Source organism: Sminthopsis crassicaudata, chromosome 5, assembly GCF_048593235.1.
Source record: "Sminthopsis crassicaudata isolate SCR6 chromosome 5, ASM4859323v1, whole genome shotgun sequence".
In the NCBI taxonomy this organism is placed as follows: domain Eukaryota; kingdom Metazoa; phylum Chordata; class Mammalia; order Dasyuromorphia; family Dasyuridae; genus Sminthopsis; species Sminthopsis crassicaudata.
Genome location: NC_133621.1, coordinates 97,969,626 through 97,982,720, shown reverse-complemented (window position 1 = coordinate 97,982,720; position 13,095 = coordinate 97,969,626). Strand labels below are relative to the sequence as shown.

At 36.2% G+C, this 13,095-nt stretch overlaps 1 protein-coding gene across 4 annotated transcripts in view; it reads left to right on the top strand.

Annotated features, from left to right (window-relative positions):
* LOC141542931 (TRPM8 channel-associated factor 2-like) overlaps positions 1-13,095 on the top strand; it is a 49,935-nt gene that overhangs the window by 34,773 nt on the left and 2,067 nt on the right. For 3 of the 4 annotated variants that reach the window (XM_074267649.1, XM_074267650.1, XM_074267651.1), the window contains exons 7-8: positions 433-770; positions 1,798-8,192. In XM_074267649.1, coding sequence (XP_074123750.1) covers positions 433-770; positions 1,798-2,043 — 584 coding nt within the window. In that variant the 3' untranslated portion in view covers positions 2,044-8,192. Of the gene's footprint in view, positions 1-432; positions 771-1,797; positions 8,193-13,095 lie in introns of those variants that run through there. The other variant, XR_012482276.1, reaches the window with a different exon arrangement.

Here is a 13,095-nt window from a genome sequence, read left to right as displayed (position 1 = left end):
AGTGTTTTGCCCCCAGTCATATAACTAGTAAGTGTATGGGACCAGATCTGAATACAATTCTCCCTAATTCCAGGCCCAGCACCCTAACCATCATAGAGCTTAGCTTCTGCAAAAGGAAAAAATTAACTCAATACATGGATCATTTTGGTGGCTAGTATAAAATTCCAAAAATGACAAAATGTTTAAGTACATAGAAATAATATTATCCTTATATGAAAGATGAGAAATTAGGGCTGGGTGAGTGGAGTGAAATAGAAAAGAAGTTTTCTTCCCTGTTTTGACTAACCAAAGAGAATCCATCTATTTTCATGTATATGTGAGCACGTTGGGGATGAGATAATCCAAGGGAGAGATGTATAGTGAGAATAACCTTGGAGTAGCACATTGGGCTCTCATACATAGAAATCTCTGCCTTCTTTTCCTTCCTTCCAGGTTTCATGCATTCAGGATATCCCATCATGTGCCACAAAAAGTCAGTAGAGAAATTAATCAATGAGAAGAGAATAAGATCTAATGGCCTCTGGGGTCCCATCCATGAGCTAGGCCACAACCAGCAACGAAAAGTCTGGGAGTTCCCCCCACATACAACTGAGGCTACTTGCAACTTGTGGTCTGTGTATGTACATGAGATGGTGCTAGGTATCCACCGGAGCCAGGCTCACCCTGATCTGACTCCCTCAAAGAGGGAAACCAGGATAAAAGAATACCTGAGAAAAGGGGCTCCCCTGAATGAATGGAGTGTTTGGACAGCACTGGAGACTTATTTGCAGGTACCGGAAATTAATTGGGGGAGAAAGGAAGACTGTCACTACTACTTCTATTACTACCCTTACTATTACTTCTCTAGCATTTATATAGTACCTCAAGTTTTCTAAGGTACTTTTCAATTTTTTCTCATTTGATGTTCACCACAGCCCTATAAGATATGCTGTTATTACTTACATTTTACAGATGGGGAAATTGAAGCTGAAAGAGTATAAGTGACTTTCTCTATGAACCCATTTCTATGAAGTCATGGGATCCCATCTGAATCTTCATGATGCTAGTTATCCTATTATTGTTTGTCTACATCTTACTTGCATAGCTGTAAAAGGAATGAAAGCCCCATTCCCTATCTCCTAGTAAAAAGGTGAAGATAAATGAGGGATTAGAGAAAAGTATTTTGCAAAGGTTTTTTAAGGGTTTACACAGAAGAAAATTTATATAGCCCAGATAAGTCTTCTGTTAACTAATCATAATTGTGAACATTCTATTGGATATTGCCATAAAGTATTCTTCATAGGTCTAGTCACAAAGGGTGTATTTTCTATGGATTGGGTGGGCAATACTCTGGATGCCGTGAGTCAGACCCATTTATTTAGCAAATATTTATTGATAATCTTTGATGTTCAATTTACTATAGGTGGTATAAGGAAGTAAAGGAAGTCACCTTCCTGAAGAAAAAAAAAAGAAAGCCATTATTACGGAATTATTGTTGGTGTTATTGTGTTATTATATTATATGGCATTAATATGTCAAAATTTAAGTAAGGCCTAATTTCTACTAGAGTGATTAAACATTCTTGAAAGCAGGCATTTACCCAAGGTGGGTAGTAGAGAATAAGACCAATTGATCATGTCTAAATGGATATTTGATGCAGGAGAGGAGGGAATCCTATTCAAATGGTAGGAATATGACTAATATTGAAGAGGGAATTTTTTATTTCAATAAGGGATAGTCATTGCTACTCACATGCTTGGTTGCCTCTGGAAATTCAAACCCTTATTTTTGACCCTTTTTCTCTTTCTCCTCTCTCAGCTACAGGAGGCTTTTGGCTGGGAGCCTTTTACCCAAATCTTCACGAAGTATAAGACCTTATCAGGAGTGCCCAACAACAATCCTGGCAAGATGAACCTATGGGTAAAAGAGTTCTCTCATCAAGTACAGCGGAATCTGGCTCCTTTCTTCCAGAGCTGGGGCTGGCCAGTGCAGGAGGAGGTGGCTGCTTCCCTGGCCTGCCTCCCTGAGTGGCAAGAGAACCCCATGAAAGCTTACCTTCTCTAAACAATCAGCAGGGTGATTTCCAAGAAGCCTGGAGAGACTTACATGAACTGATGCTAAGTGAAGTGAGTAGAACTAAGAGAGCATTGTATATAGCAACAAGAAGATTATGATGTTCAATTCTGACAGATGTAGCTATTTTCAATAGTATTTTCACTTTTTTGTTGTTGTTTGCTTGCATTTTGTTTTCTTTCTCACTTTTTTTCCCTTTTTGATATGATTGTTCTTGTGCAGCATGATAATTGCCAAAATATGTATGGAAGAATTGCACTTGTTTAACATATATTGGATTGTTTGCTGTCTGGGGAGAAGATAGGGTAAGAGAGGGAGAAAATTTGGAACACAGGATTTTTCTTTTTTATTTTTTTTTTTTTTTAATTTATTTATTTATTTTTATTCATTTTTCCAAATTATCCCCTCCCTCCCTCCACTCCCTCCCCCCGATGGCAAGTAATCCCATACATTTTACATGTGTTACAATATAACCTAGATACAATATATGTGTGTAAATACCATTTTCTTGTTGCACATTAATTATTAGCTTCCGAAGGTATAAGTAACCTGTGTAGATAGACAGTAGTGCTAACAATTTACATTCGCTTCCCAGGAACACAGGATTTTTCAAGGATGAATGTTGGAAATGATCTATGCATATGTTTTGAGATAAAAAGTTTTATGAAAAATAAAAATAAATCTAAAAATAAAAGAGTGTACTTTCTCATGCAAAATTAAGGAGTACCCATCAGACTCAAGATGTCTGTGAGCAGGATATAACTCCATCTATAAAACTCAATCTATGGATGCCCTGAGCCAGCCCCATTCATTTAACAAATATTTATTGATCATCTTTGATGTTCAAGATTCCCTAGGATGAGTAAGGGAGTAAATTTATCAGGAATATGTCACCAATTTAAAGGGGAAATTGAGAAAACAATGTGGAAACTTGTACAAGTTGAATAACAGTGAAGATATTTCTTCCCTTTCAGCTTCCTAAAAGAACCTTAGAACCTATCACAAATTGGTATCAAGTATTCCTTCTCTGGGATCTGTTTTTAATTTAAATGTGCTATTATTTATCAATATTATATAACACTGAGAGCATTGAATTTGGAATTGGGACTTTGTTTGAATCCTATCTTTGCCATATAGTGCCTCTATAACAGGAAAGTTGCTGAATCTCTTTGGGCCTCAATTTCCCTTTCAAATGAGAGAACTGGATTTGATGATCGCTAACGTCCTAGACTTTAAAAGTCGACTCTAAACCTAGGATCATATGAAATTCTTTCCTGATGCTGAAACAACACAGCTCTCAGACAAGTTCAACTTGTCTTTTTAGGAATCCAAAATATTTTGTCTGAGCTTTTATTTTTAATCCATTGTTCTAAATGTCTGGATATAGTCCCAAACTGAGACACAAATTTATCATAAGAATCAACAGGCTCTTAACTGGTTGTCATAGCTAGCTCATTTCTAGCCTCTGATAGATCGTGTATACAGAATGTTCCCAAAGTATTGGTGAAGTTTAAAACTTCTGAAAGCTTATGCTGCATTAAGACTTTTGGGATACACTATATAATCTAAGTGTGCCAGAATTACATGTCATATCTGTTATGATCAAACCTGCTTTTTATGTGATACCCAGGACCTTCCCTACATTTTTGAGGTGCATTTTCAGAAAGATCTAGCTCATTCAAAAAGATATTCAATTTAATTTTAAATTTAGTTTAAATTTAAATTATCTGGAATAGGCCTTAAGCGATAGGAAAAGTACTGTAAAATCACAAATGTGATAACAAAATCTATTATGGTTTGCCCCCATCAATTTATTCCAACTGACAATATTTTTTGCATGAAGAAAGCAGTTTTGAGACTACATTGTTTGAACCTGAGAAAACTGAAAGGTTTTCTGTCCATGGCTTGATCGTTTCAATAAATCAATCAATAAACATTTATTATGTGCCTACCATGTGGCAGGTATTATGATAAGCATTGGGAATAAAGAAAAAAGGGGAGAAACTGACTCTGCCCTCAAGGAATTCATAATCTAATGGAGACAACATGCAAATATGAATGTGTTCGTCATACACATACACACATGGATAAATAGAATAAATTAACAGGAAAGGCTCTAGAATTAGGAGGATCTGGGAAAGACTTCCTATAAAAGATCAGGTTCAGATGGGATAGTAAAGAATTAAGGGAAGTCAATAAGTAGAGATGAAGAAGAAGAATAGTCCAGGCATGGCAAACCATTAAAGCTTCCAAAGCTGAGAAATGGTGAAGAATCAGGAGGTCAGTGTCATTGGTCTGAACAGTTCATGACTGGGAGTAAGATATAAAAAGACTGGAAAGGTAGGAGGGGGTTATTGCATTTGATCCCTCTGGATTTGATCCCTCTGGTCATAGGAAGCCACTGGAGTCTATTGAGTAGAAGGGTGATGGTTGGGGCTGTATTTTAGGAAAAATCATTTGATTGCTGAATGGAGAATGGATTGAAATGGGAAGAGGCTTAGGATAGGCAGATCCTCTAGCTGACTGCAGTATTCAAGGTAGGAGATGATGAGGGCCTGTACTTCAATGGTAACAACGTCACAAGAGAAGGGCCCACATTAAAGAAATACTGCAAAAATGAGATTGATGGGCCTTGGCAACAGATTATCATCTGATACAATGAGGCATTTAAAAGTAACATTAGACTTCTGCCGATCAACAAGAAGGTTGTAATACTAGTGAAATTTATAAGAAACTTATATAGCCCTAAGTCAGTGGCTCCTTCACTTTTCAGTCACACATAACACAAAAAAGTACCTATTATGTGCCAAGGATAAACTAGAAAACATTCCTTGATATTTTTGAGAATCATAGTACTCTTTTGATAAAGAATAATCCACACAGCCATATCACATATATTCACTTGGGGTTTTTAAATTTTTTTTAATTTACTTTTGATTCTTTTGATAATTCTATTTCCTTTTTTTCTCTTGTTTACTTCTGTTTCTTCCTTGGACTGAAATATTCTATACAGATGAGGCAATGATGGCAATGAAGCAAGATTGAGGTCCTGAGTTTCGTAATACATTTTTATAATGGTGTATATGTTTTTGATAAGCATATAACATGTTATTATAACACATGTAATAAAATAACATTTAATATTACAGTATCACACAATACTGCATATAATACAGGATTTCAAAATACTGGCTATACTACATAGTTTTTGTGTGGACATTGAACTCCTTAGTACCTCACTTTCCTCATCTGTAAAATGAGGGAGTTGAATCTCTTTAGTTCTTTTCCAATTCTGAGTCTATATGACCTTATTTCTTGTTCCTCTTAATTTCTTCTGGCTTCATTTTTTTTCTGCTGCCTTTTTCTTCATCTGCTGCTGCTTCTGTTATTGTTATTTAACAGGATTTAAGTTGTTGGTATAATTTTAGGTCAACTCTCATCTACAGTGAGAAAACTGAGATCCCAAGAAGTTAAATAACTTGCTCAGAACCATTTAGCTTGATAATATCAGAACCAGGTTTGGATCCCAGGCCTCCTAGCTCTTATATGTGTTTGAGTAACTCTTACTTCTAGAGCAGGTCCCACTAATTCATAAAAGGTTTTAGTACATCAATTAAAGGTGGTGTTTTATTATTATGAAACTTTTTTTTTCCTTTTATTTGGGGGAAGTATTTCCCTTGCTCATAGGGCTCCCTCTTGTGGCTCTGATCTTTAGAAGAAAACTGTCTTCCTTCCCTGTCCTATTATCTCTACTTAGAGTAAGCTTATATGTATGCAGGCCATTCTTTTTAGTAGTATTTTATTTTTCCAAATACATACAAAGACATTTCTCAACATTCAGCCCTGCAAATCCATGTGTTCCACATTCCTCTCCCTCTCTTTCTTCTCCCCCATCCCCAAGACAGCAAGCAATCCCATATACTATATTCATGTGCAATTCTTCCAAGTTTTTCCATATTTGTCATGCTGCACTAGAAAAATCAGATCAAAAGAAAACAAAAAAGGCAAACTAACAAAAAACATGAAAAACTGTGTTTTGATCCGCATTCAGTCAACAATTCTTGAATGAAACAGAAATTATTTAATTACAAATAATAAAGGTAACCATATTCTCTAAGATTTCTTCCTGCTCTGCTAAAAATAATAACAAAAGTCTATGATTCAGCAAAAATTAGTAGTACAAGCAAAGAAGACCAGCTTCCAAGTGATGAAAGAGGCATCTTGGGGAGCATGTGTTCCAATGGAAATGATGCTAGATTTGGAATCAGTGGCCAGTTAGACTTCTAGATCTGGTTCAAATCCCAGCCTGCAGGAAAGATACAGAGAGAGAGAGAGAGAGAGAGAGAGAGAGAGAGAGAGAGAGAGAGAGAGAGAGAGAGAGAGAGAGAGAGAGAGAGAGAGAGATTTGGTTTTTTTCATTTTTGGATGACTGATCTTAATGGTTTCCCTTTGAGCTGAGATCTCGGATTTTTTCCCCTACCAAGAGATCTGTTTTCTGAAATTTTTCTTCTTTTTCTCTCATCCACACTAGAGTTTACTCTTTTATCAGACTCATTTCCCTCACCCTCTCTACTTCCATATTTGTCCTCTTTGTCCCTCTTTTCATAACAAGATTAAGCTCTCACATATCCTTTAAGCTGCATATCTGTATCTATAGATTCTATTTTCCTAAAACTTTTGTTCTAACAGCTCCTGGTAGCCCACACAGATCTAAGTTTACTTGACCTATCCCAGTAATTAACACACTCTGTCTCTCTATCTCTCCTTCTCTTCTCTGTCTCTGAGTCTGTCAGCTCAAAGGTTTGTCTGTCTTTGTCACTTTTTTCTCTGTGTGTTTCTCTGTCACTCTCTATCACTTTGTCTCTCTCTGTTCCTCTCTCTATGCTTCTATCTTTCTGTCTTTCTCTCTCCCTCCCTCCCTTTCTTTCTCCCCCCTCTTTCTTTTCTCTCTCTTTCTCCCTCCATTTCTCCCTCTCTCCCTTCTTTCTGTTCTCTCACTGTCTTTTTCTGCCTCTGCCTCTCTGTCAGCTCAGAGGCTTGTCTGATTGTCTCTCTCTCTCTCAGAAAAGCAGTTCTGCTTACTCATTTACAATGAACCCTTTAATTACATGCAGAAGATATCAATGCTAAAGTCAATCTGTCTGAGAAGTGGAGATGGGGGAGAAAGAGAGGAAGGGGGAAGGGAAAATAATTGCTCATAATTCTACACTTTGTGTTTCTCTGACACTGATGATATATTTTCCTATCTATGCTCCATAATTATAACCTATTTAATCCATCAATTGGGTAAGTAACTTAACTACTGTTCTCAATTTCTCCAACTTTGAAATGACCTTTTGAGATAATGATGAATATTAGAGGGGATGTGGGAAAATTGGAACACTAATACATAGTTGGTGGAATTCTGAAAGGATCCAACCATCTGGAGAACAATTTGGAACTATGTCCAAAGGACTATCAAACTGTGCATACCCTTTGATCCAGCAATGTTTCTACTGGTCTTATATCCCAGAGAAATCTCACCCCCACCCCCACCCCGTGGCAATTTGGATTAAGTGACTTACCCAGGGTCACACAGCTAGGACATGTTAAATGTCAAGGCTGGTGTGCTATCCAATGTGCAATCTAGCTGCCCTCCAGAGAGATCTTAGAGGAGGGAAAGGGACTCACATATGCAAAAATGTTTGTAATTAGCCCTTTTTGTAGTGACAAGAAACTGGAAACTAAATGGATGATCATCAGTTGGAGAATGGCTAAAAAAATTATGGTATATGAATATTATGGAATAGTATTTTTCTGTAAGAAATGATCAGCAGGATGATTTTTAGAGAGGCCCAGGGAGATTTACATGAACTGATACTAAATGTAATGAGCAGAACCAGATCATTGTACACAGCAACAGCAATATTATATGATGATCAATTCTGATGGACATGGCTCTTTCCAACAATAAGATGACTCAGATCAGTTCCAATAATCTCATGATGAAGAGAGCTATCTACACCCAGAGAGAGAACTGTGGAACTGAGTGTGGACCACAACATAGCATTTTGTTGTTTGTTTGCATTTTGTTTAATTTTTTTTCTCTTCTTGATCCATTTTTTCTTGTGCAGCAAGATACCTGTGTGGGTATATATATATATATATATATATATATATATATATATATATATATATATATATATACATACACACACACACACACACACACACACACCACACACACACACACACACACATATATACATATGTGTGTGTGTGTGTGTGTGTATATATATATGTATATATATATATACAGGATTTAACATATATTTTAACATGATTTAACATATTTTGGATTACCTGCCCTCTGGGGAGGGGGTGGGGGGAAGGAAGGGAAATTTTGGAACGCAATGTTTTTGCAAGGGCCAATGTTATAAAATTACCTATGAATATATTTTGTAAATAAAAAGCTTTAATAAAAAAGAAAAAAAAGGAAAAAATTTTTTAAAAACGAGTAGCTAAAAAAATAATCATTTGATTCTACTTGGCCTATTTTTTTTTTATGAATATTCTCTCACATTTCTCATAAGCATTAGTTTAGAAAAAGAACCTGATGACCAAATTCTATATCCATTCTGAATCCCATGAAGACTATCTCTTTTAACTTAGTATAGATTACCATTCTATTCTTAAAGCATATGGTTCTATATATCTTAGGATGTAAATAGCCTGAGGAGGAGGAATTCATTTATTCTAGCCCAATTCTCACATTATGTTTTCTATATTCCCCAAGTGGTAAAGACCACAAGAACCTTAGCTATTCTGGCCATGTTTTTTTTTCCCTCAGCTTTTCCAATTTCTTTTAATATTTATAATTATGGGACTTCTTCAGGTTTGTATTATGACTCTTCTTTTTTTTTCCCTTTTCAGGTTTTCCCTTTCTAGGGACATAATGATAGGGACTCAGGGGCAGATATATTTCCTTTGATCTTGGCATGTTTCCTAGTCTTTGAGTTTTTATCTGAAGATAGAGCAAGAATATCTCTAGCAGTTGTATATTGGTGGTGCTCCTTCAGGATGTGTTTCCTTGCTTATGGGCCATAACTCTCCTTTCCAGGATTTGCTCACGCTTTCCCAGTTTTCCTGGAAAACTGCATGAAACCAAGCCTCCCAACTAGGTATGATAGAACAAAACCACTCTTCAGCTGAAAATAAATTGGAAGAACTTCAAGAAAGCTAAGTCTCATTCAGGCAAAAGGGTTATTCAGTCCAACTCAGATAAGGTCCAGGAAAGCCAGCTGATTTAATCAGAGCAGATCAGCAAGTGAGACCCTAGGTCCCAGATCAGTAGCAGAGCATACCAGGGGGCAGCTTCCAGTCTCAGCTTAGAAAGCAAATTGCTAAGCCAGGACATGAGGCTGTTTATTGGAGAGAGCAGGTAAGAATTACCTTCTGCTATGAATAAGACACCAAACTCAGCAGTCTCCTGTGATCAAATCTGATTCAGAACTGTATAAGAAGCTTGGGGCAGTGTTCCCCCCATATCATTGGAGCAGAGCTCAAACTTTAAAATCACAAAATAGGAAAAAAGAAAGAAAGAAAATGAGCAAGACACCAAAAACAATTTTAACCTAAAGCTACTATAGTGATAGGGAAGACTAAAAAACCAACTCAGACAAGGATGAATGTCCTCATGATAAATCTCAAAAAGTGATTTAAATTAGTTTCAAGCCCCAAAAATCTTCTTAGAAGGTTCATAAAATTTTTAAAGGCATATAAGAGAAGTAGTAGAAAAAATTAGAAAATAAACAAGAGATATGCAAGAGAGAGTCAGCAACTTGGAAAAAAAAAAACAATTCTTTAAAAATAGAATTGTTCAGATGCAAAATAATCAACTGAAGAAAATAAGATCTTGCAAAGTAGAATGAATCAAATGGAAAAAGAGATCTAAAACCAAATGAAGAAAATCATATACTAAAAACTAGAACCAAGCAAATGGAAGCTAACGACTCTATGAGACATTAAGAATCAATTAAACAAACTAAAAAGAATGAAAAAATAGAAGATGTGTAATGTTCCCCTCTAAAATATAATGTTCTCTGAGAGCAGGTTTCTTGGAGCTTCTGGAGGCAGCCTTCCTTCAATTCAGTGTAATCATCCCAAATGCAGCCAGGAGTTAAAATCCAAATCCTTTACTGTTTCCTTTTAAGTTTTGTCTCCTTTCTGGGGCCCAGTTAGCTTTAATAAAGGCCTATCTCTCTCCTTGGTACTGAGAGCTCTTGCCACTAGTCCTTTGCCTCTGCCAGCTTCAGCCTCTCTTCCTCTGAATTTCTCCTGACAGCACAAAGACAGAAGTTGGAATGAATCTGACTCCGCTTCCGAGAGTGGGCTTTGTTCTACTGGGTTTGTAGAAGCTCCTCCTTATATATGCTCTCTTAAAGGTATGAATCCTTGTGGAACTGTAGTAAGTACTAAGTACATGTAGAGAACTATTAAGCACCCTGCTAAACAACCACTGTCTCTATCAATTCTACTGACTTAGCACCTTGTAAGAATTCTAACAAAGATGTTAAGTATCTCATTGGAAAAACAGCTGACCTGTAAAATAGATCTAGGAAAGACAATTTAAAAATTATTTGTCTACCTAAAGATCATGACCAAAAAGTAAAAGCCTGGATAGCATTCTTCAAGAGATCATTAAGGAAAACTGCTTTGATATACTAGAACTAGAAGGCAAAACCATCATTGAAAAAATCCTTTTTTTACCTCCAAAAATAGATCCCACAAGGAAAACCCCAATGAACATTGTTGTAAAAATCCAGAATTATAATCACAAGGAAAAATTACAGCAAGCTACCAGGCAAAAACAATTCTAGTATCAAAAAGCCAGAGTCAAGGTTGCCCAGATTCTGGCAGCTTCTACAATAAAAGATCAGAGGGCCTGGAATGCCATATTCCAGAAGGCACAGAACCTGTGATTAAAAGCAAGTATCAACCACCCATTGAGACTAAGCAATATTTTTCAGGGAAGGAGATGGATCTTCAATGAAGTAAAGGACTTTCAATCATTTCTAGTGAAAAAAAAATAGAACTAAATAGAAAATTTGATCTTCAAACATAAGACTTTAAAATAAGCATAGAAAGGTAAATGGGGGGGCACATTATTTAAAGGTTAAACTATTTACATCCCTACATTGAAGCTTATCACTCTTGAAAGCTGTATCTTTTACTGGGACATACATAGAGGGGACATACATGGACAGAGTATGCTGGTATGAATTGATTCTGATATGATGATATCAAAGAAAAAGGCATTAAGGGTTAGAAAAAGGATTTTACTGGAAGAAGAGGAAAGGGAAGGTAAAATGGAATAAACTAGATCACATGAGGAGACACAAAAAACTTATTACAATAGGGGAAAAGAAGGGAAGGTGATGAGCATTGTCTAAAGTCTAATGTCATCAGTTTTGGCTCAAAGAGGGAATAGCATAATCACTCAGCTGGGTAAATAAAGTTATCTTACTTTATAAGGAAGTATGAGAAGAAAGGAGAAAGAAAAGGGTGGGGTTGGATAGAATGGAGAGCAGAAGCATTAGGAGAAAAGGGTAAGAGAAAAGGGGAGGGGTGATAGAAGGGAGGTCAGGTTAAGGGGGAAATAAGTTAGAAACAAAAAAACTGCTAAGGAAGGACAGGGTAGAAAGGGAAACCAAAATATATACAGGGGTAAAAAATAGGATGGACAGAAACACATAGCTAGTAATCATAACTGTGAATGGGAATGGGAGGGACTCTCCCATAAAACATAAGTGAATAGCAAAGTGGTTTTAAAACCAGAATCTTACAATAAGTTGTTTACAAGAAACACATTTGAAACAGAGAGGGACATACAGAATAAAGATAAAAAGCTAAATAAGAATTTATTATACTTCAGCCAAAGCAAAAAAAGCAGAGATAGCAATTTGGATCTCAGATCAAGAGAAAGCAAACATATATCTAATTAAAAGAGACAAGAAAGGAAACTACATTTTGTTAAAGGGTCCCATAGACAATGAAGTGGTAGTGATACTAAATATATGTGTACCAAGTGGTACACCATCCAAATCGTTAGAGAAGTTAAGCTAGTTACAAGAAGAAATAGACAGAAAAACTATACTAGTGGGGGATCTCAACCCCTCTCTCTCTCTTAGAATTAGATGAATCCAACCACAAAATAAATAAGAAAGAAATCAGGGAGGTTAAGAGAATCTTAGAAAACTTAGATATGATATACCTCTGGAGAAAATTGAATAGAGATAGAAAAGAAGATACTTTTTTTTTTCCTCAGCAGTATATATTATCTACACAAAAATTGACCATGTATTAGGGCATACAAACCAAGGTCAACATAGGCAAACACAGCTTGCCAATGGGTTTCCTCTACCCAAGATATCTGAGTAGATAGACCATAGTATCAAGAGAGAGTACTCACCATAAAATCTTTTTAAAAAGTCATGATTTAGACACTAGGAATCTTGGAGTTAGTTCTAAGGGCTTTCTATTCATATTTACACTTGACTGAAAAAAAATCTTCTTTTTTGTCCATAGGTACTCTTTATTTTTTTTTATTTCTTTCTCAATCATATTTTTTTTCAAACACATATAAAGACATTTTTCAGCATTCGTTTTTGTAAGGCTTAGTGTTGGAAATGTCTCCCTCCCTCCCTCACCTTCCTTCTCTCCAAGTCACCAAGCAATCTGGTACAGCTTAAACATGTATAATCCTCTTCAATATAGTTCCATTTTTGAAATATTGTGCAAGAAAATTTGAGCCAAAAAGGAAAAAAAAATCAGGAGATAGAAAAATCAAACAAACAAGCAAAAAAGGTGAAAATACTATGCTTTGATCCAGATTCAGTCTCCATAGTTCTCTCTGGGAGCGAATGGCATTCTCCATATCAAGCCTCTTGCATTGTCTTGAATCACCCCATTGCTGAGTAAACCCAACTCCATCACAGTTGATCATCACATAGTCTTCTTGTTACTGTGTACAATGTTTCCTGCTTCTGTTCTCTTTACTCAGCC